The sequence below is a fragment of the Stomoxys calcitrans genome, chromosome 2, assembly GCF_963082655.1.
Source record: "Stomoxys calcitrans chromosome 2, idStoCalc2.1, whole genome shotgun sequence".
Classification (NCBI taxonomy): Eukaryota; Metazoa; Arthropoda; class Insecta; order Diptera; family Muscidae; genus Stomoxys; species Stomoxys calcitrans.
In genome coordinates, this window is record NC_081553.1 from 195,506,180 (window position 1) to 195,527,701 (window position 21,522).

Sequence of the window (21,522 nt, forward strand, 5' to 3'; positions counted from 1 at the left end):
TCAATTATCTGCTCCATTCGTCTTAAATTATAATTTAAAAATGTTATTTTAAAAGCCTGCCCTCATTTACTACCTCGTACCTTTTTCCATGTTTCAAATTAATTACAATAATTACCTGCAGTATTAATTTGCCACAATCATGCACATCATAAATTCTTTCCATTAACATTATTTAACCGCAAAGTTCAACTGGTGACAGGTGGCGGAATGGTTGGGTAGGGTATCTGTAATAAATTGAGCCATAATCTTCACTGCAGTGTTCAGGAGCATTCATTGAAATTATTTATTTTGAGTTATGCATTGACTTAAAGGAAGCATAAAGATCGGGTGTGTTGTAAACCTGTAACAATTAAAGAAAATAAAACAAAGTTTAAAAAAACTGATTCTTCGATAAAAATTGAATTTAAATAAAAATTTCCTAAAATTTTTTCCTTGTCACAAAGATGAGAGTCCATGGAAAAGTTCTATAGTAGCTAAAGTAAAACAAATAAGGATGGGCTAAAGTCGAGCGAAGTCGACCTTCTGATACCCTATACCACATTGGATATGCAGGCCAAGTCGTCAAATCTAAAATTAACTTAAATTTTATAAAAGCTATAGAGTAAATCGTTGTACAAATTTTTGAGATGATCGATTGATAAATGGATTAGCAAAGGCCTTAAAAGTTAAAATCGGAAAAACTGAAAACAACTAAAAAAATATCTATGAAATTCATTAGTCATCAAAAAGGCTAAAAAAAAACCTTCGTGCCAAATTTTGTGAAAATCGGTTAACAAACTACTAGATTATAGAGCATTATTCAAAATCGGACGAAAATATATATGGGAGCTATATCTGAATAGATTTCTATTAAATTTAATAGCAATACCGGGAATCATAAGGGAATCATTTGTGCCAATTTTCGTGTGAATCGGTTAACAAATGACCAAGTTATTGCGATTTTAGTCCAAATCGGAGGAACATATATGTGGGAGCTACATGGAAATCTGAACCGATTTCTATAAAACTCACCAATAATGTTGAGACTTATAAGAAATGCCCTCGTGCAAAGTTTCTTGAAAATCGTAAACAAATGACGAAATAAATGAAACTTTAGTCTAAATCGGACTAACATATAAAGGGTGATTTTTTTGAGGTTAGGATTTTCATGCATTAGTATTTGACAGATCACGTGGGATTTCAGACATGGTGTCAAAGAGAAAGATGCTCAGTATGCTTTGACATTTCATCACGAATAGACTTACTAACGAGCAACGCTTGCAAATCATTGAATTTTATTACCAAAATCAGTGTTCGGTTCGAAATGTGTTCATTCACCGTTACGTTGCGTCCAACAGCATCTTTGAAAAAATACGGTCCAATGATTCCACCAGCGTACAAACCACACCAAACAGTGCATTTTTCGGGATGCATGGGCAGTTCTTGAACGGCTTCTGGTTGCTCTTCACTCCAAATGCGGCAATTTTGCTTATTTACGTAGCCATTCAACCAGAAATGAGCCTCATCGCTGAACGGTGAATGAACACATTTCGAACCGAACACTGATTTTGGTAATAAAATTCAATGATTTGCAAGCGTTGCTCGTTAGTAAGTCTATTCATGATGAAATGTCAAAGCATACTGAGCATCTTTCTCTTTGACACCATGTCTGAAATCCCACGTGATCTGTCAAATACTAATGCATGAAAATCCTAACCTCAAAAAAATCACCCTTTATATGGGAGCTATGTGTAAATCTGAACCGATTTCTATGAAACTGACCAATAATGTTGAGACTTATAAGAAAATCCCTCGTGCAAAATTTCGAGAGAATCGGTTTACAAATGACGAAATAATTGCAATTTTAGTCCAAATCGGACGAACCTATATGTGGGACATGTAGGAAATCTGAACCGATTTCTATGAAAACAACCAATAATGTCGAGACTTATATGAAAATCTCTCGTGCAAAATTTCGTGAGAATCGGTTTACAAATGACGATATAATTGCAATTTTAGTTCAAATCGGACGAACATATATATGGGAGCTATATCTAAATCTGAACCGATTTCTATGAAATTCACCAGTAATATCGAATTTATCAAAATTGAGCATTATTATGTACAAATAAATCAAATGCAAATTTTGCCCATGAACACTATAGAACAGGGGCAAATTATTTCTGATTGTCTCGCCAGGATTCGAACCCAGGCGTTCAGCGTCATGGGCGGTCTGCGCTACGGAGGCCTCCAAAATGTATTAGACGGTGCAAAAATGATCAAAGCATAAGTTTTCTTTCAATAAAGCCGAAAATTGAGTAGTTTTTAACTTATGTTAGAAAAAGTACGTCTTATGCATAGTGTCATTATTTATAGGCCTGATGGCTTCGCATTGCATGCAATGAAATAAAAAAATAAATAAAAATACCTAATGCTTTCAATGATACCCTGTAACACAAAGCAAACTGAAAATTTCACTTAGACTATGTCAATGCATTTCTTATGGGAAATAAAATCTCGTTTGGTTTGCTTAGAGGCTTTTGGACCGTAACGAGATTGCTCACCTATAGGAGCTAGACGAGGATCGCCACCTTCCCATGTAGACATGTGGCTACAACAACAACAAAACGGACCAACACCTGCATGCTGCACAGTTGTCACGGATAAAATGTGGCTACGTAAGGATCGCTTAAGAAATGGAGGTGGGGGATTGGCCTTCGTGATACATCATTTCGTGTCGCATAGACCCATCTCGCCTGGGCCTGGCGATAGTGACCCCAACATGAAGTTCATGGGAATGGCAGTCAGGTCCGGTACTGTCGAGATGGAGCTATTCAAGGTGTACATACCAAGCGTACAAGCCCAACATATGTGGGCTACTGTGTGGCCATAATCGTCATGTTCTAGAAGACCTCAATGCGCATCACGTTTCATGGTATTCTTAACTACGTAACGACTAGCGGGGCATAGCTTTGGCGGAGCAGAAAGCTTTGAACAGTGAATGAGGATGCACCCACTAGGATTACGAGGAGGTGCAGCAGCTCGCCAGACATTTCCATTGCATCCCCTGATCTTCTGAGTGACGTAACCTAGCAAGCCGTCATTTCTTTGGGAGAACGTACACTCAACCAAATTTGTTATTCAAAACAGCAAAAATGTTTGCTAAAGCAGCAGTTTTTGTCTGCCGAAAATGGGAAAGCATACATTACTGCTGTTCCCGCAAACGTAGGGCTGCTGTATTAGCAAACATTTCGGTCAGCTAAATCAGGAAAAAAATCTGCTGGTTTAAGTACAAAAATCTGCTGAAAAAAATGTTTTGCTATTTTTTATGTTTGCCTGTAACTCGTTTTGATTACTTTAGGCATTTTTTAGAATTTTTTTTTGAAGACATTACTGCTGTTCCATCAAACATATGGCTGCTGTATTAGCAAACATTTCGGTCAGCTAAATCAGCAAACAAAATCTGCTGTTTTAAGTACAAAAATCGGCTGAAAAAAATGTTTTGCTATTTTTTATGCTTGCCTGTTACTCGTTTTGATTACTTTAGGCATTTTCTTTTAGAAATGTTGTTGGAAGATATGATTTTAATTTGTGAAATATTACTGTAAAGAAGCTCCTGATCCATCCATACATTTCGATACTCGCAGTGTTTCCTTTTTTCACCAACCGTTTTTCCATGAGTGTAGAATAGCGTTCCAAGCGCCTCGATCTTCTGCGCTTATTTTATAATCTCTGACACCAAGCTTCGAGGTGTATCCCACCACTTGATCTTTCCGTCGGGCTTTTGGTCGTCCCGATTAGCGTGTACCACCGTGTTTGCCTTCAAAAGACTTCTTTGCTGGAGCTTCTTCATTCATTCTGACAACATGATTTAGTCAACGCAGTCGTTGTATTTTCATACGTGTAACTACGCTATCATTGTCATACAGCTCATGCTTCACCCGACACCTATATTATCCATTAACGCAAACTGGTCCATAAATTTTACGAAGAATCTTTCTCCCAAACACTCCAAGCACTGCCTCGTCTGCTTTCACAAGTCATGTATAGTGTTATCTTCGTCTGTCGACAGGTGGCCTTGTTTCTAAACTGCTTGATTAATTTAAAGTAGCTTCTGTTTGCCAGTATTATTCTTCGATTTATCTCAAAACTGGTGTCATTCGTATCGATTACGGCGGTGCCGAGGTAGATAAAGTTGCTGACTATATTAACTTTCTCCATTTTCTTTATTTGAGCGGTTGTACATGGCGTTTTGGAAGTTGAAACCATCCATTTCGTCTTTTCTTCATTGACTGCCAGGCCCATTTTCATTGACTCTCTTTCGTTTCTTTCAAAGGCTGCAGTTACTACTTCCGGTGATCGACCTATGATGTCGATGTCGTCGCATAGGCGATTACCATGTGTTCTCTTGTGAGTAGTGTGCCATATCTTATTCACATCTTCATCTCGTATAATCATCTCCAGCAGGATATTGAAGAGATCACACGATAGGCTGTCACCTTGTCTGAAACCTCATTTGGTATTAAATGGTTCCGAGAGTTTCTTTCCTATTCTTACTGAGGAACGCGTATCAGAAAGTGTCATCCTGCAGAGTCTTGTAAATTTTGCAGGAATACCGAATTCAGAAATGGCTTGAAATACCTTTGAACGTAAATGGGTATCGGTAGCGGCTTTGTAGTCAACAACAATATGTTAGGTGTTGATTTGTCCTTCTCGGGTCTTTTCCAGGATTTAGGGTGGATTTAACTAAAGGATTTAACTCTAGGTCTAAAGCCGCTTTGATAGGGCCCATTTATCTCATTGACTTTGGGTTTTAATCTTTCACACAGTACGCCTGACAGTATCTTGTATGCGATGGGGAGGATACTTATTCCTCTATAGTTGGCACATTCTGTCTTGTCTCATTTCTTATGTACGGGACATAGTATGCTTAGGTTCCAATCATCTCTTTAAGCGCTCGTAGAAAATATCCTTGGTCTGCTCGTCCTTATCTTCCGTCAGGGCATGGGCGCAAATAAGGCTGATGTTGAAGAATTTGGCTTTTATGCGGATTGTGGCTAGCCTCTCATCCACCGGAGAAAACTGGAGACTAGGTGTTTCAGCCTTCGACTAACCACAAATCCGCAGCCAAATTCATGCCTCGTGTTATGGCAGCTATAGTATAGTTCGTCACCGTTTGGTGTTGTTGTGACGCAATTCCCAGTCCATCGTACTTCCTGCTAGACGGTAGCTTTCATTTAGGTAGCTTTCATTTATAGTTGCAAAAAAAATCACCAATGCCTATTATGTCACCCTGTTACACAAAAGAAAATTTCATTTGAGGAACCGAAATTTTCGGTACGGCATCGGTAACGAAAATTTCACCAGAGGTGCATACTGTGCTTTAGTCCTAAGTGTCTCGTGAGTTGTGCACTAGTAAAATTGGTTTCTCGTGTGCGTGAGTGAAAAATCACTCATGTGCAACTCGCTAATGGTGAATTTCCGAACATCGTTGTAGGATGTCTGACGAAAAAATTTCCCAATTGAGTAGTTCTTGAACTCCCGATATGATATTGTTGGCTGAATGCACATTCGAGAATTTGGGCCTACAAACGGCCACCCGAAACCAATCGGATTTTTTTATGGGGAAAACATTGTAAACGCCGCTTTTAAGCGGTGGTCACGACAACATTTCGATCGTAGACAATGGACGTATCAACGAGACTCGGCACCCTCGCATAAAGCACGTGTAAACTAAGAATGGCTAAGTAATCATGTCCCTATTTCATTTCGTCTACACAGTGGTTGTCCAATTCGCCAGATGCCAATTCGATGGACTTTTCTATGGGAGCCATTTTGGAAAAACAAAGAAAAGTTCTAAAAAATATGCCAGTTTGTACATGCATGCGCCAAAAATACAGACAGTTAAGATTGGTGCAGCTTGCAAATCGTTTTCTGACTGACTCATAGCTATAGTCAAGAAAAAGAGTGTTCATATCGTGGAACAGTGAACAACGTTGGAAAAATTGCAAATTTGGCCCATGAACATTCCACTAAGGAATAGGGGCAAACTTCTCACATATCAATGAGTGCAGTCCGATTCAAGTTAAAGCTCAATGATAAGGGACCTCCTTTTTATAGACGAATCCGAACGGCGTTCCGCAGTACGACACCTCTTTGGAGAGAAGTTTTACATGGCATAGTACCTCACAAATGTTGCCAGCATTAGGAGGGGAAACCCACCGCTGAATATATTTTCAGATGGTCTCGCCAGGCATCGAACCCAGGCGTTCAGCGTCGTAGGCGGACATGCTAATCTCTGCGCTACGGTGGCCTCCAGGACAACGTTGCACTGATATTTCATACAGAACATCTGACTTACACTGGATATGACTAAAATAAAACTGTCGAAATTCAACTACTCTTTCGAGAATCTGAAAAATGGAATATAATTCCCAATTAAACGTTTCAGGTCCTCAAAGTTTTCAAAATGCATGGCAAGTCATTCCATACGGTCATGACTTCAATAGGTCAAGAACTGACAGGACTGTATTATGACATGTATTGACTAGGGGCTCGACTAATATGTGCAGTGATGGCGTGTAAAGCTATGTTCAGCACATGTTTGGCCCATACTTTAGGCCTCTGCCTCCGTCGAGGCACCTGTTGCTTTGGAATTGCGGCAGCCATATAAATATTAAACGACATTTATGAGAAGTTTTTAGTCTCGTAAAACTTCTTCACAAAATGTTTCGCACGGCAGTACCTCTTTATAGGCCCCTTTTTATTGAGGTAAAAATTGATTCGTGTTGCACACATTGATGATTTTACATTTAAGAGTAGAATTTTTCTGCGATCGTAAACATCTATATCCCATTATTAGCCGCTAATCGTAGCAGCTAATGATTCAAATTAAATTATCAATTTTATTAAAAAAAAAAATAACGAGTTTCGAAGATAAATAAAAATTACCTTTTTTGGAAGTATTCTAAAAGTAATTAAAAGCGAAGCATGTGTTTTTTTCACAAACTTAAGAGTACAACACTAAAATCTAAGCAGTGGTTGAGGGATTCTTTAAAGCCATCTTTGTGTGTTCCAGAGCATTTAATTTAGCAATTAGCTTTACAGTATCTAGCTCTTTGATAAACGAAGCCAAGACATCCTTGGTGGCGCCAATATCGGCATCATGCAAATCTGGCAAATCGTCTTCTTGCTCTAAACCTAAAAAATAAATAACATTTAAAAGTATTTTGGTGAAAGAAATAACAAAAAATTCTTTACCATCTATAGCTGTTTCAATTTCATTCAAACGTTGCATTACCAAATGCTGCTGTATCTTTATATGCTCCTGCAGACGCTGCTGGCACTCCACCGGATCTATAGGTGCCTCTGGCTGTGGGATATTTGGCATGGGTCTCACCGGTGTCACGGGTTCTGTTTTGATTTTCTTAGAAATAGGTGTCACATTCATTTTAGAATCACTTTCCTCCTCTGTTTTTATCTCATTTTTTATTTCCACATCCTCATCCCATTTCTTGGCCCATAGATACAGTTTTGGATGACATTTATTGTTGGCAATATTGATTTTAACCTTCAGCGAGTGCATGAAGTCTTTCAGTTCCAACAAATTACCGGTTAAGGTATGCGAACGTTTTAAATATTCACCCCTCTTGTTTAACAAGGCGACATTTTGTGTATGATAATTGGCTGTGGGCAATTTGCCTTCATACAACCAATCTTGGTCATGTTTGAATTGCATTGATTTGCGAGCCTTTACAGGATTGCGGCAAAGATAGCAGACATATTTGTCTGGAACTTGGGACTCTTTGTCAATGCCATTGCAGAGACCATGTTGCCAGCAAAGGCACAATTCACATTGGATCATTAAGCCATCCTCTTCGACATAGCCACAGACGCAATTAATAATTTCCTCTTGACGCATGCGTACTATTTTTATTAATTCACCATTTTCCTTGATATACTGTGTGGTCTGCATAGCCGATGCATCGCCTTCGTTTGTTGACAGGGGCTGCAGCGAACTAGAACCCGAATCTGCTGTTATGGGCGATTCCACATTACTCATGGGTGTATTGGTTGGTAAATGGGATTTACGTTTTCTGCCACTCTCCTTATGAATTTCTGGTGTGGCATTGAAGGAGTGGCGGGTTTCTTCAAAGTCTGCAACGCCACTAAAACTGGCATCACCTTGTGCACCAAGTTGTGCTGCTGCGGCAGCAGCTGTTCGTTTGGCCGTAGCCTGGGCAGCTGTAAGATATTTTTTGGTGGTGCGTTGACGATTACTTTTCCTTGCGCCAGGAGTTCTTTTGACGGGCGAAAATCTAGACTTCTTTGAGAGGGGTGGTACATCTGGCAAAGCTATTTTCTGGCCCATACTTGTTGTTATTGAATCATCAGGACCTGTTGAGGCATAAGATGTATCTAACAATGAAGTGTTGGCAGAGTTCAGAACAGATACATCCCCAGCTGCAACGGACTGTTCTCCAGTTTCAAGTTTAATTTCATCATTTGCATCCAAAGATGTGGTTTCTGTTTGTGGCTTTGTTGCTCCCATACTTCGGCGATGCGCTCTGGTATGTTCCAAATCCTGTTGATGTAATTTTGCAAAAAATTGCTGATTTGGTATTTGATTTTTGGGTGTTGGCTCAATGCTATCGGCATTATTTGGTCTTGTGCGTTTCTCAGCCAATTCTTGCATTTTTGGACATGAACCCAATAACCTAAAACAAAGAAAAAGTTTTTTAGTTCAGTCTTTTTGAAAACCAATCAATTCAAACTTACTTGACTAGATTCAGATGATAATGCTTGACGTGAATTTGTAAATGATTTTCTTTGCGGAAGTTCTTTTGACAGCCCTCCTCTGGGCAACGGAAGAGATTGTCGACAATTTGAACCTTTAGACCGCCAATAAGAGCTAGAAAGAGAACATAAATTAAAAATAATAGAACATTTTTTAAAAATTTGTTGTTTAAATGTTGAGTGATCTACGTTGATCACCTAAGATAATGCCCGTGCACAGGCACAGTATATCCCATCCCATGGTAGCCGGTTGTACGCATCGGATTGACCCAATGGAACTCCTCATTGGCAAGGGCTGCCGCCTCAGTGTGTTCGTTTTTTTTCGTCATGGGAGAGGCACATCCCGGAGTGCCTTCTTCCCACGCTTCTGGTCCGTGCCGGGATTGAAAAGAACCCCGGAGCCTGGTTTTGTTCGGTTTGCCAGAACCCGGTCGGTGTCGGTGAGGCGTAACCGGTGCATAGAGTGGTCACATTTTCGATCTTGCTCTGGCCTCACTTCACTACGGGAGTCATACTGAATATGTTGCAAGGTGCTGTGAGAACATAGCCAGCAGTGGGCCAACAGCGTCGTCGTCGTCGCCTTTTGCGTCCTCATCGTCGGACTATGGACCTCCCCGACTTCTCCCTTGCGGAAATATACGCATCGGCAGCATCCCAGCCCCAATATTGCCAGGCCAGTGCCGGGAATTGTATCATTTTTGCAACTAAACAGCAACGGACTCCGTGGCAAGATCGATGAGATTGCGGATTTTATGAGTCGGATGAACATATGGGTCGCAGCGATCCAGGTGCCAAAGCTGACCAACACCTGCAGCTTGCATAGTTGTCAGGGATACAATGGAGGATTAAGGATGGGGAATTGGCCTTCGTGATACACCATTCCGTGCAATATAAACCCATCTCGCCTGCGCCTGGCGCTAGTGACCATGGGGATAGCCGTCAGGTCTGGTTCTGCTGGGAAAGAGCTTCGTTGCAAGAAATCTGAAGATATCCGCCACCAAATCTTCCGCCACATTGTTCACTACAAATACGCGTGAGATGAATACCGACTGCGATGGTCGATGGAGAAATGATTCCGACCATCAAGTGTCCAAAATACCTTGCCGTCACATTTGACAACTCTTACACATTCTCACCACATGCCACAGCAATTTGCGATAAAGTCAAAAGTTGAAACAAGGTCTTTAAGTCACTTGCTGGAAGCACTGGGAGTGCGAACAAAGAAACCTTGTTGACCGCGTTTAAAGCAATTGACCGGTCTGTGTAAGTTATATAGCGCCAGTGCGGTCTCGTCAGCTTTGTGACACACAATGGAATAATATTCAAATCTGTCAGAATGCCGCCCTCAGAACTGCGACGAGCTGTCTCCTCAGTTCTCATGTGGACCACCTCCATCAGGAGACAAAAATCCTACCAGTGCGAAGACATAACTACATGCTGTCTAAGCAATACCTTTTGGGCTGTTATCGCAGAGACCATCCAAACCATCATCTTGTGGATAGATAGAGCGTGAGGTTCAGCGCTACAATAGAGAACCTCTAGATCAAGCGGCATATCAAGCAGCATGCAGACACGGTAGCAGATGCGGTACATGGCTACCGGGTGAATGTAATCCTTGGCGAACGACCACCTCCCATTGCACCTGAAGAAATTAACCTCCCTCGGCAAACCAGAGTAGTTCTGGCTCAATTACGTTCCGGCAGATGCAGCCGCCTAGTCCTAAAGAGCAAGGATTGATGCCGACGTGCAAGATGTATGTCCCGATTGTTACCTGGGACCACACGATACTCGTCACAGTCAGACCCACTCGACTCAGACCCAGATCTCTCTGGACGCACCCCATCTTAGTCGCAGAGTTCCTGGGTCTTGACACTCAACAGAATCATGCAGATGATAGAACACAACAAACTGATACAACACGACATGACCTAAGAATAGTTATATAGGACGATCTCTATCCTATCCTCGATTGCAATGAATCTAAGAGCGCTCCGAGGGAGGCGCTTAATGCCATGCCACGAATATAACCCTATGAAGGCTTCGTCCTTAGCTGATGGTATCCTGTCTTTCCATGGATCTTCTTCATTAACGGTTGGGTCCAGACTGGATAGGGGCTCTGATACAGAAGTCCTCATTGAGTTCCTCGGAATAAGGGAGTCATTTAGGATTTTAAATGGAGTCATATAGCCATCTAAAATCTTTCATGCTGAGTTCTTTGTTATTCGGCAATGGTGCCGTGTAGTGTGAGGACGAGACTATTTAAAAGAGAACATATTCTAATCATAGAAAAGGTTTTCGGGCTGTGACGAGGCAGCTTAAAAGCTAACCTAGGAAAGAATCACTGAAGAGTGCTGAACATGTATGTGGTTCTGTGCACTCTACCCTGTAGGGGCTTCTTATTAAGATTAGCGCCTTTTGCGATGACCGCGCTAATCGATCATCGGTTCATGCTGTAAGTTGCAGGGCGGCCAACTCCCTGTGATGGGGTTTCTCACGAAGGAGAACGGCGTTCATCATAGGCTGAGAGGGCATAATTTCAGTATTGACTGGTTATAGCAATATCATGTCTTTGGCTCAGAGAGAAAAGGACTTGTTTAGGATTTGTGGTGCTTTGCAATCTCGAGAAGAAGACACAGGTTTTGGGGCGAAAACCTTTTTCCCTGTCTGGAGACCCTCCAGTCCCCTGGTCATTCTGACCTTCTGAAGGGACCTTCAATAGCTGGCTGGAGGAAACTCTCAACGATTAGGGCTCTTATCTAATCCACCTTTTTCCCATATTTCTTGTCCTACGCGTTGGTTTTACTGTCCTTCTCTTCATTTCTTACTAAATTTATCTTCTTCTTCTTTAAGGCAAACAATAGACCTAAGGTATAAGCATCTATCATGCGTCCCCTCTAATATAACCGAACCGTATGTTAACTAAGCAGTAATTTCTGGACTGTTTGCGGAACTGTCTTTCTGGCTAAGCTACAGTTGAAATTAGAAAAATTCGGCTGAGCCAGGCCGTGGCTCACTCCTCGACGTTCGAATAACAATGAACGCTTGCCGTCATCTTAACGTTCTGAGCCATCAACACAACTTCCTAACGATGCACAAAACCATATGTAACCACGCAGGTTGCGGATAGTGGAATGCTCCATGCGAAGTAACTGTAAGCGCTGTAGCGGACAATCAGCGGTAATGAGCGGAGAGTCTCAGTGAAAGGCAGGGCAGCACCAGCTTTTGCATAAATACTGAATGCCTGTGATGTTCGATATGACAAGGCGAGTTATTCGCGCCTTTAATTAACCAATGGTCAACCTATTTCCACGGCAATAGGTCCTTTGTACCGGAAAGATCTTTCTCACCTACAGTAGCTTGACGTGTATCACCACCTCCTGATGGAAATGTGGCTACAATAACAAAAGCATAAGCGGTAACAAGTGGGGAGTCTCAGGAAGAGGACGAGCGATATTGGTTTTTGCTTACATGATGATTGGTATAACAAGGCGGCTGGTAGTCCCGCTATCACCCAGAGGCTTTCACTGCCGAGCAACCACATTAAAATGCTTCGGACCTATCTCCTAAATAACGCAAGAACAAGTTAAATCCCAAATATACCGACAGACACCATTCGACCTCCTAAAAACAGAATTATGCCAGAAGTAGCCCAAGTATTTCAAGAATGGTGGCCCCAGTGCACTATTATGTGTTTGAAAGAATTTAAGCCAAGTGGTTTAAACGAAAAGTTTGTAACATTGTCATAAAATATTTTATGGCAATACGGCAAACTCACTACAGGCAACCATTTTTGATTCGTCTCCATATTTTATCTCCACAGTGCATTATCTGCCAATCCCTCAATCTAACGGCTTTCATTCTTCAATAATTAAGTTAATTAATTTAATAGGAATATGTAATTCTAAAAAAGTACAAACTATTCCTCCACTCACCATAACCATCTTCCACTTGAGTAATAGTTTCAACGATGCCAGCGCCAGATATTGGAATTTGATTCTGATTAGTTGGTGCTGTGTTTACGGCACTTTCTTCTTTTAACTCCACCGTTGGTGTTGATGTGGGAGTTGGTGTTGAACTTATTTCTGCCGATTCCAATAGCTGTTTGGGCACCTCCGCCTCTACTTGTGTCACACTCTTATCCTCAGCAGACAAACTTGTCGTTGACGTTAGAAGTTCTATGGGTGGCAAGGGTTCTGCAACTGGTGTCACCATATATGGTGATGAAACTGAAGTATTAAGGGGCTCAACCAAAGGCAATGGCTTGTCAGCCATAGCTTGTTCAAAACTCAACATTGACTTTGGCTTGGGTGGCTGTTGTGGCACATATCCGGGAGTGTACACATAACAATTGAGATCTTTAGCTCTACGCCGATGTATGCTAAAGTCATAGATATCGGGATTGTAATGTAACCCCTTTTCCTCTAGGTAAGATTTAAGATCTGCCTTGGAACGAAAACGTTTTCCGTTAGGTGTGACCAGGATTACATCCCATTTACCCAAAATGTTAGAACGTTGATACATGTGTTTAATCCAACCGGGTGGTAGACGCCAATCTTCAACAATAACGGTGGGCTTGTGGTGTTCTCCCACAACAAGAAAACCTTCACGACCTATGGGCTGATCATTGACCCAATGGCAAGTCCATTCACCATCTAGAGGAATGTTGGGAAGATTAAGAGAGGCTGGAAATAAGAAGAAGAGGAAGACAAAGTTGATTTGTGACTTTGTTTTTATGGCCTACTATAAGCAAAATCTTACCCAAATCCAATTTCGATAGATCAAGCAGAGGCCAATCTTTTTTAGCAGCACTTGGCGAACGTTTTTTGGATTTCGGTATACCACTCCCAGCTCCCGTTGAGGGTCTTTTAACTCCTGGCGATACCACCAATCCCAATGGCGCTGTAGGCGAGTTGCTTATATCTTGACCCTCTGTGGGGGCTACCAACTCAGTGGTGGTATCTGCTTCTGACGCCATTATTTTGTTCATATGCATGGCTCTTACATTTTTTACATAACCATCGTCAAAGAGTACCTCATACATGTCATTGCCTAATATTTTCTTAACAGTTCCTGGAAATTTACGAGGCCCTGTCCAGCGAGCCAAGCATTTCTCCTCCAATGTGAAAACCGGAATTGGTTTTGTCGAAAGTCTTTGACGTAAACGTGAGGAATTCATGGGAATCCACTCTTCAGTACCCACTATGGGTGATTTCAATTTGCCTGTTTTCTCAAACTTAATCAATACCTCACGATCATCGTTGTCCACTTCCACAATGCGGGCTGAATGCCAAACACCTTCAAAGTCTTGGGCTTCCAAACGAGCACCGGGATTGAATGTAGTCACCGCCTCGTATTTAAAGCCAGGCGATGTACTTGGCCCACTTGCAGTTTCCTGTATTGAGCTATCAGCATTTTCCGCCGCTTTTTCATGCTTAAGGGCTGCCTGAGCATTTAGTTCCGCTGTTTGTGCCATTATTTGAGCAACTGTAGCAGCCACGGTTGCTTTGGTGTCCTCGTCCACGGAATCTGCCGAACTACTTAACAAGGCCGAGGGTGGTGGTACGGCCGCCACTGAAGAATTCAAAAACTCCAAATCCTCCTCTATTTGGGCGGCATCAATCTTACCCCAGGGAAATACCGTAGGAAAGACTTTATGTTTCAACAAGTATTTGCCACTGCGTTGGGGCTGAAAATCTGCTCGGCGAAAATGTCGTGAGCAGACCAAAGTGCTTTTGGTAATTTGACGTTCGGTGTTGATTTTAGTGTTCTTTATCCATATAGTGCGAGTATTTTCATCTATAAGAATAGTATAATAGCATTTCAATAAAGTTGTCAAATAACCACAAAAAAATCCAACTAACCTGCTGGGAAGGAATGATAAGTTACACCATGATGTTCCGGCAAACGCGAGGTAGACAAGCAGCCGTTAATACAACAACGTCGACCCATTGTTTATATTGTGATTGGGGCAATGTGTCCCTAGTATGAGTATGATGCCGTTTTTATTCTGCTTCTTCTTCTTTTCAATTGTGACGAAATTGTAGGCAGAACTTTTAATTCATTAATTTCCATACGAATCCATTCAGCTAATAGCAAAATTAATGTTTCGATTAGACTATGGATTAGTTTAGACTTTTACGCAGTTTTTGTTTAATAAAAACAGTTTTGCTCTATTAAAATATTAATTTTCTTGGCCAACTAAATTTTGGTCACCTTTTATTTTATTAGATAGCTATAGACTAATCGATTGCCGAGCGATAACAACATAATATAATCGAAATCGGAAGTTTAAAACGCCATCTCTGAAAGTAATGCGATGAACTATGAAGTCGGCACAATTTTTTGAATTTATATAAATTGTACGGAATAAAGAACGGTGACTATGAAAAAAATTACGATGTAGAATATATTATTTATAAAAATTCGCACTGGGGTCCTACAATGCAATGTAATGATAAAAAGCCATATGTGAAAGAGAAATACACGATTCCCATAGATGTTACACGTACGATAAAAAGATAATATTTTTCTGTATAGTAAAAACCAAATAAAAATACATGTGCTTCCCATAGAGGTCGCATGTGTCGAAGAGATAAAAATTTTCTGCGTGGTGAAAACGAAAGTATGATAACAACGTTATTGATTTACAAATCGACTAAGTAACATAGGAACTGTATTACCAAAAACAGATAATGTTCTACAAGCCAAAGAGGGATTAATATATGAGGGTTTTTAAGCGAAAAATACGGAATGACCAGTGACCAAGATTAGTGTGCAACATGAGCACAATGGAGTTTACAACCTCACGATCAAAAAAGGGTTAATAAAATAATAATTGATAACTCTTTGATTTTAACGAGCTAACTGTAACGCCAACTTTTACCAAGGTGAAACCGGAATCGGCAATGCCAATATCTAAAAAAAATATCTAAAGTATAATTTCAGGCATTTTATGTATACTGTTTTAGCAACCAAAGTTCGATGTTTGACAAAAACATGGTCGCCGAACGAAGAACCTAAACAAAATACCTATAAAATGTTCGATATCATAAATGACATGTTGTACTCTAAACTCAGCTTTTTACGATTTCGCGAAGAAGAATCACAAAGTCACTCGTTATAATTAGTCCTTCTTTGGCTAAAACAGTTTACATCAAACGCCTAAAATTATGCTTTATGTACGTTTGTTAAGTATTGGCATTGCCGATTCCAGGTTCCCCTTGATAAAAGTTGTCATTACAGTTAGCTCGTTAAAATCAAAGAGTTATCAATTATTATTATGTTAATCCTTCCTTGATCGTAAGGTTGTAAACCCCATTATCCACATGTTTCACATTAATCTTGGTCACTGGTCTCCCTGTATTTTTCGCCTAAGATCCCTCATAAATATTAGGCCCTTTTTGCATGCAGCAATGAATTTTCTATTAAATTAATATTAATTTATATTAATCCCTCTTTGGATTTTCGCTCCAGTGTAAGCATGATTTTAATCCCTCTTTGATACTGACTAATAACAATTTACTTTATTGGCTCGCAACTCGACTAACTAACGAACTGTATTACCAACATACGGATAATGTAGTACAATTTCACGGTTTTACCAGCACAAAGGTAAACGGCATTAACGACTATAAAACGGCATTATTGATTTGCAGCTGGTTAAAAACGTATTAACTGTATTACCAACACACAATTAATTATGTGCAAGTACGGCCTTAGAAGCGCTGCCTTTAATTTGAAACGGTATGAACGACTAATCAGAAATTATTTTTAAATGAAATTAAAAATGTACTTTAACCACCATTTTCATATAAAACCATTTCAAAAATGTATTTGAAATTTTTTGAATTTTTATTAAATTAAATATTTAACTTAAAAAAATCAATTGCAAACCAATCGATTCATGATTAAAATAAAGTTCAATTACAAAATATTTAGTGGGAAAGGTAAAAAGACTGAAAATGTTGATTTAATTTTTAAACCTCGAAAAAGTTATTATTATTAAATTTATTTTTGAGACTTTGGTGGTTTGTGTGTTATCATGTATGTCAATGACGCTGAGCAAGAACATTATCTTCTCATCAACAACAGATGCTGAAAATGTGTCCATTCTGTAACCAACTATCAACACACAAATGACACTTATGACGGAACCATACCGTTCTGCCGATGGGGGAAGAATCGTTTTCCATAAAGTGAGAACCTGTGACCCTGCAGACTCGAAGAAGATGTGCAGTCATAGGGCCAATAGCACAGTGCCCTGTTTTAACCCCCGGTCGATTTCTCGGAGAATTGTTAACCTAAGAAAGCCTTTTACTGCAGGTGACAGTCCTGGGAACATGACATGCAAGTGCAGATTTCTAACTTACCATTACCTCTGCACTGGCCATTCCCCTCTTTCAGGCCAAGAGGCTCGACAAAGGCCATTTATGCGAGATTAACAACTGGTTCGCATGTCAGGGACGAGCTCTTCCTAACAGTTTATTCCGCATTCTAATTTCGCTCCACCGCCCTCCAAGTTTAAGCCCATAAATACTGTTTACATAAGGCAAAGGCGAAAGAAAGTAGGCAGTGGCATAGACCTCCTTCTAAAAGACTGTACACCCGTTTTAATGTCTCAACGACTGATATCTAGTGCCTCGAATTAGATCCTCAATCCCATCATCGACTCCATACAGAAAGCAACAGCGAAGACCATGGTCTCACCGTCTTTAAAAACAGCATCTGACTCCCAAACTTCTTTGTTGGAAATTTCAGCCCTGAATATCCTATCTTGAATCAGTCTATGGGCCAGGTTATCTGAGTCCTTCCTTAGCTTTCCTTGGGTACCTATAGTACCCAAAATTGAACAAAGACCTTTTTCCTCAGCACAACCTGGACGGCACAGTTCCAAATATAGACTTCAATAGGTTTTTAGAACTTCCTAATGCGAACTCTCCTGTCCAAAGCATTCCTTTTGCCTTAAACCATACCAATTTACTCTAGATCGGTTAGTCAGCCGAGGTTGAACCTTTCCTAGCAAATTGGGGGACTTTTTTACTTACTGGGACGTAGTCGTATCTAGAAGGCCACCGTAGCCCAGAAGTTAGCGTGGCCGCCTATGACGCTGAAAGCCTAGTCAAATTCTGGCGAGAACATCGGAAAAAAAATTTCATCGGAAGTGATCCCCTCTTGCGGCTGGCGAAAGTTCTGAGGTACTATGACACGCAAAAACTTTTTGTCAAAAAGGTGTGGCTCTGCGGCACGCCGTTCGGACTTGGCTATAAAAAGGAGAACCTTCATCATTGAGCTTTAACTTGAATCGGACATCACTTAATATGTGAGACATTTGCCCCTGTTCCTTAATTTGGTCCGGGTCTTTATATATGCCGCATATTATTTCGACCTTGCCGTCCTTGTGGGGTTCCTACGATGGCCCTATTCCGCCTTGGATTAGAACCCCCTAAATGCAGTAGAGTGTTAGTTATAAGTAGAATGCGCACAGTGGCTTACTGGGTCTTCTCTCCGTTTTACTTTTCTAGGACAGTTTCCAATCAAAGATTATACCTTGGTATATCGACTTATTCGACCACTGCAGAGTGACCCCGTCCAGAGCCTGGAGTCTAAATCCCATAACTTATATTTCCAAGTGAAAGCACCTATTTTCTCTTCCTTGGATTCATCCTCAACCCATTTTTTGTCACCATAGTCTCCTCAGTAATCTTTTCATGGCAACGTTAATCATAGACATAAATTTTCTTCGTATTCCACTATCCGCAACCTGTGAACGCGCCCGGTAGATCGCAGCTAAGCTTCTCGTGACAGTAATGAACACAAACAGATCAGACCTCAATGTTCCAGCTTGAGTAGTGCTCACATCTACCCCGTGCCGCGAAGAAAATGTATGTTTATGATTAACGTTGCCATGAAAAGTTTACTAGCTGTAACTGCAGTCGCAGACAATCGGCGGTATCGAGTGGAGAGTCTCAGTGGGATGTCGGGTGGCACCGGCTCTTGCACAAATACTGAGTGACTATGATGTTCGATATGAGAAGGCGAGTTATTCGTGCTTTTAAATAACCAATGGCCAACGTGCTCCCGCGGCGATCGGTCCTTTGGACCGAAACAGGAGCTTGTAGGGGATCGCCACCTCCACATGAAAATGTGGTTACAACAACAACAACAATATAAATTTTCTTCGGACTAGCAGCATATCGTCCACATATGCGAATGATTTATTTATGTCGAGACCCATTAGGGATTTTACGGAACGGAAGTAGGAAGGAAGTCACTATGGTTTTCGGTAGCATGCAGAATATGTACGGCAAGTAATAGCGGGTGTAGGGCATGCGGGGAAGATGATGAGATGCTGGAACATTTGCTATGTCAATGCCCTGCTTTTTCAGCTAACAAAATCCGAAAATTGGGAGCACACTCTATACCATATTTAAATCAGGTTCGACACATATAATCGAAAATGATTAAGGATTTTGTGAGCAGCACGGAATTCTTGCCATAGATCTCTTCGGGATTACTTGTCGGATCTAGAGAGAATAATAAGCCGATTACTGGCCTAGGGGTATGTCCATAGGGGTAGGACAAATCAAAATTGAGCTTCCGGGTTTTAAAGAAAAAAGTTTTATTAGTAAGGGACCAAAAACTGAATTTTGTCTTTCTTGGACAAGGCTTATTTTTCCTACGATTTGGACTACCGCTTGGTATGTGTGGCCATAGTGGAATAGGACGTATTAGAACCTGCAACCTCTTTTCAACCTTACTCAACCTTTTACAAAGCTGTCTAGAGGAGAAAACGATCGGGCGCTTGCTTTGTTCATATCCAGGTCTACAGAGCCACAGGCTTTCAATATTAGGAAAGCAGGTTTTCTCCGATCTGGATGATCTTGCAGAAGTTTTTACTAGAGACAGAACTGGATGCTTACGACAGAAGATGCTATGAGTTCTTGCACACGTGTGTATGTGTGCGTAGACACAAGAGACCACTTGTTTGCACACAAAGATCAGCCACTTAGGTGAGTGTAGAGCGGTTCTCCCCCGAGAATGCTCATACATATGTTTAATTATGTGCGTGTCGGATAGGCATTTGATTCCTACTTCTTTCTTATATCTCTTCATCTACCTTTTTCGTCTCTAGGTTTGATCTGGGGTCTCTCAATTTTTCTCTGCCTTTTGAACTAACTATAAACTCCTTCTTCACTAGTGTAGCAGAATGGTGAGGTGAGTTCATCCGGAGGCCCGAATGAACACATTTTTAAAGAGGGCTACCCTGTCAACCATCTTCCCTTCTAAGGCAGCAAGGTACAAAACTATTTTTATACCCTACACCACCACTACTCACTCAAACAAATTTGTTATCCAAAACAGCAAAAATTTTTGCTCAAACAGCAGGTTTTGTCTGCTGAAAATGGCAAAGCACAAATTACTGCTGTTTCAGCGTAATTTAGAAAACAAAATCTGCTGTTATAAGTACAACAAGTAAGAGCATGCAAAGTTCGGCCGGGCCGAATCTTATATACCCTCCACCATGAATGGCATTTGTCGAGTTCTTTGGGCGGTATCACTTTTTAGGCAAGCAAAGAATCATGAATAAGAATTGTTATGCTATTCGAGCTATATCAAGTTATAGCCAGATTCGGACCATAAATGAATTGAATGCTGAACATTGTAGAAGTCATTGTGTAATATTTCAGTCCATTCAGATAAGAATTGCGCCTTATAGGGGCTCAAGAAGCAAAATCGGGAGATCGGTTTATGTGAGAGCTGCATCAAGCTATAGATCGATTCAGACCATATTGGACACGTATATTGAAGGTCATAGGGGAAGCCGTTGTATAACATTTCTGCCAAATCTGATGAGAATTGCGCCCTCTAGAGGTTTAAGAAGCCAAGATCCCAGATCGCGTTATATGGCAGCTTTACCAGGTTATGAACCGATTTGAACCATGCTTAGCACAGTTGCTGGAAGTAATAACAAAACACCACGTGCAAAATTTCAGCCAAATCGGATAAGAGTTGCGCCCTCTAGCGGCTTAAGAAGAATTACAGCCAAATCGGATAAGAATTGCGTCCTCAAAAAGCTGAAGAATTCAAGACCCATGATCGGTTTATATGGCAACTATATCAGGTTATGTACCGATTTACACAGTTCTTGGAAGACATAACAAAACACCTCATGCAAAATTTCAGCCAATTCGGATGAGAGTTGCGCCCTCTAGCGGCTTAAGAAGTTAAGATCCTAGATCAGTTTATGTAGAAGCTTATGAACCGATTTGATCCATTCTTAGCACAGTTTTTGGAAATCATAACAGAACACCTCAGCCAAATCGGATAAGAACTGTGCTCTCTAAAAGCTGAAGAATTCAAGACCCATGATCGGTTTATATATCAGGTTATGCACCGATTTTGACAATTCTTAGCACAGTTGTTGGAAGTAATACCAAAACAGCACGTGCAAAATTTTAGTCAAATCGAACGAGAATTGCGCTCCCTAGAGGCTCAAGAAGTCAAGACCCAAGATCGGTGTTTATGGCAGCTATATCAAAACATGGACCGATTTAACTCATTTACATACCCAACCGATCTACACTTATAAAAACCTTACTGGTTTTCCATGGAATTAAGATCTTTAAAACTTGTCCAGGGGAAATCAAATTCAAACCAGTAATGAAAGGCAAAAGTCGGGCGATGCTGACCAATGGACCAATTTTGATGGACCTCGGCGGATGTATTCAGATAGGTTATTAAAATTAC

At 40.7% G+C, this 21,522-nt stretch overlaps 1 protein-coding gene across 1 annotated transcript in view; it reads right to left on the reverse strand.

Annotated features, from left to right (window-relative positions):
- Window positions 1-6,790: 6,790 nt before the first annotated feature.
- The window catches only part of LOC106086376 (uncharacterized), a 79,513-nt gene continuing 64,781 nt past the window's right edge, over window positions 6,791-21,522 (reverse strand). Inside the window, exons 2-7 of the mRNA XM_013251034.2 lie at window positions 14,637-14,861; window positions 13,534-14,571; window positions 12,708-13,457; window positions 8,758-8,890; window positions 7,240-8,696; window positions 6,791-7,179 (exon numbers count right to left, since the gene is read on the reverse strand). Of these exons, the coding sequence (XP_013106488.1) occupies window positions 7,010-7,179; window positions 7,240-8,696; window positions 8,758-8,890; window positions 12,708-13,457; window positions 13,534-14,571; window positions 14,637-14,724 (3,636 nt within the window). The 5' untranslated portion in view covers window positions 14,725-14,861 and the 3' untranslated portion in view covers window positions 6,791-7,009. The remainder of the gene's footprint in view (window positions 7,180-7,239; window positions 8,697-8,757; window positions 8,891-12,707; window positions 13,458-13,533; window positions 14,572-14,636; window positions 14,862-21,522) is intronic.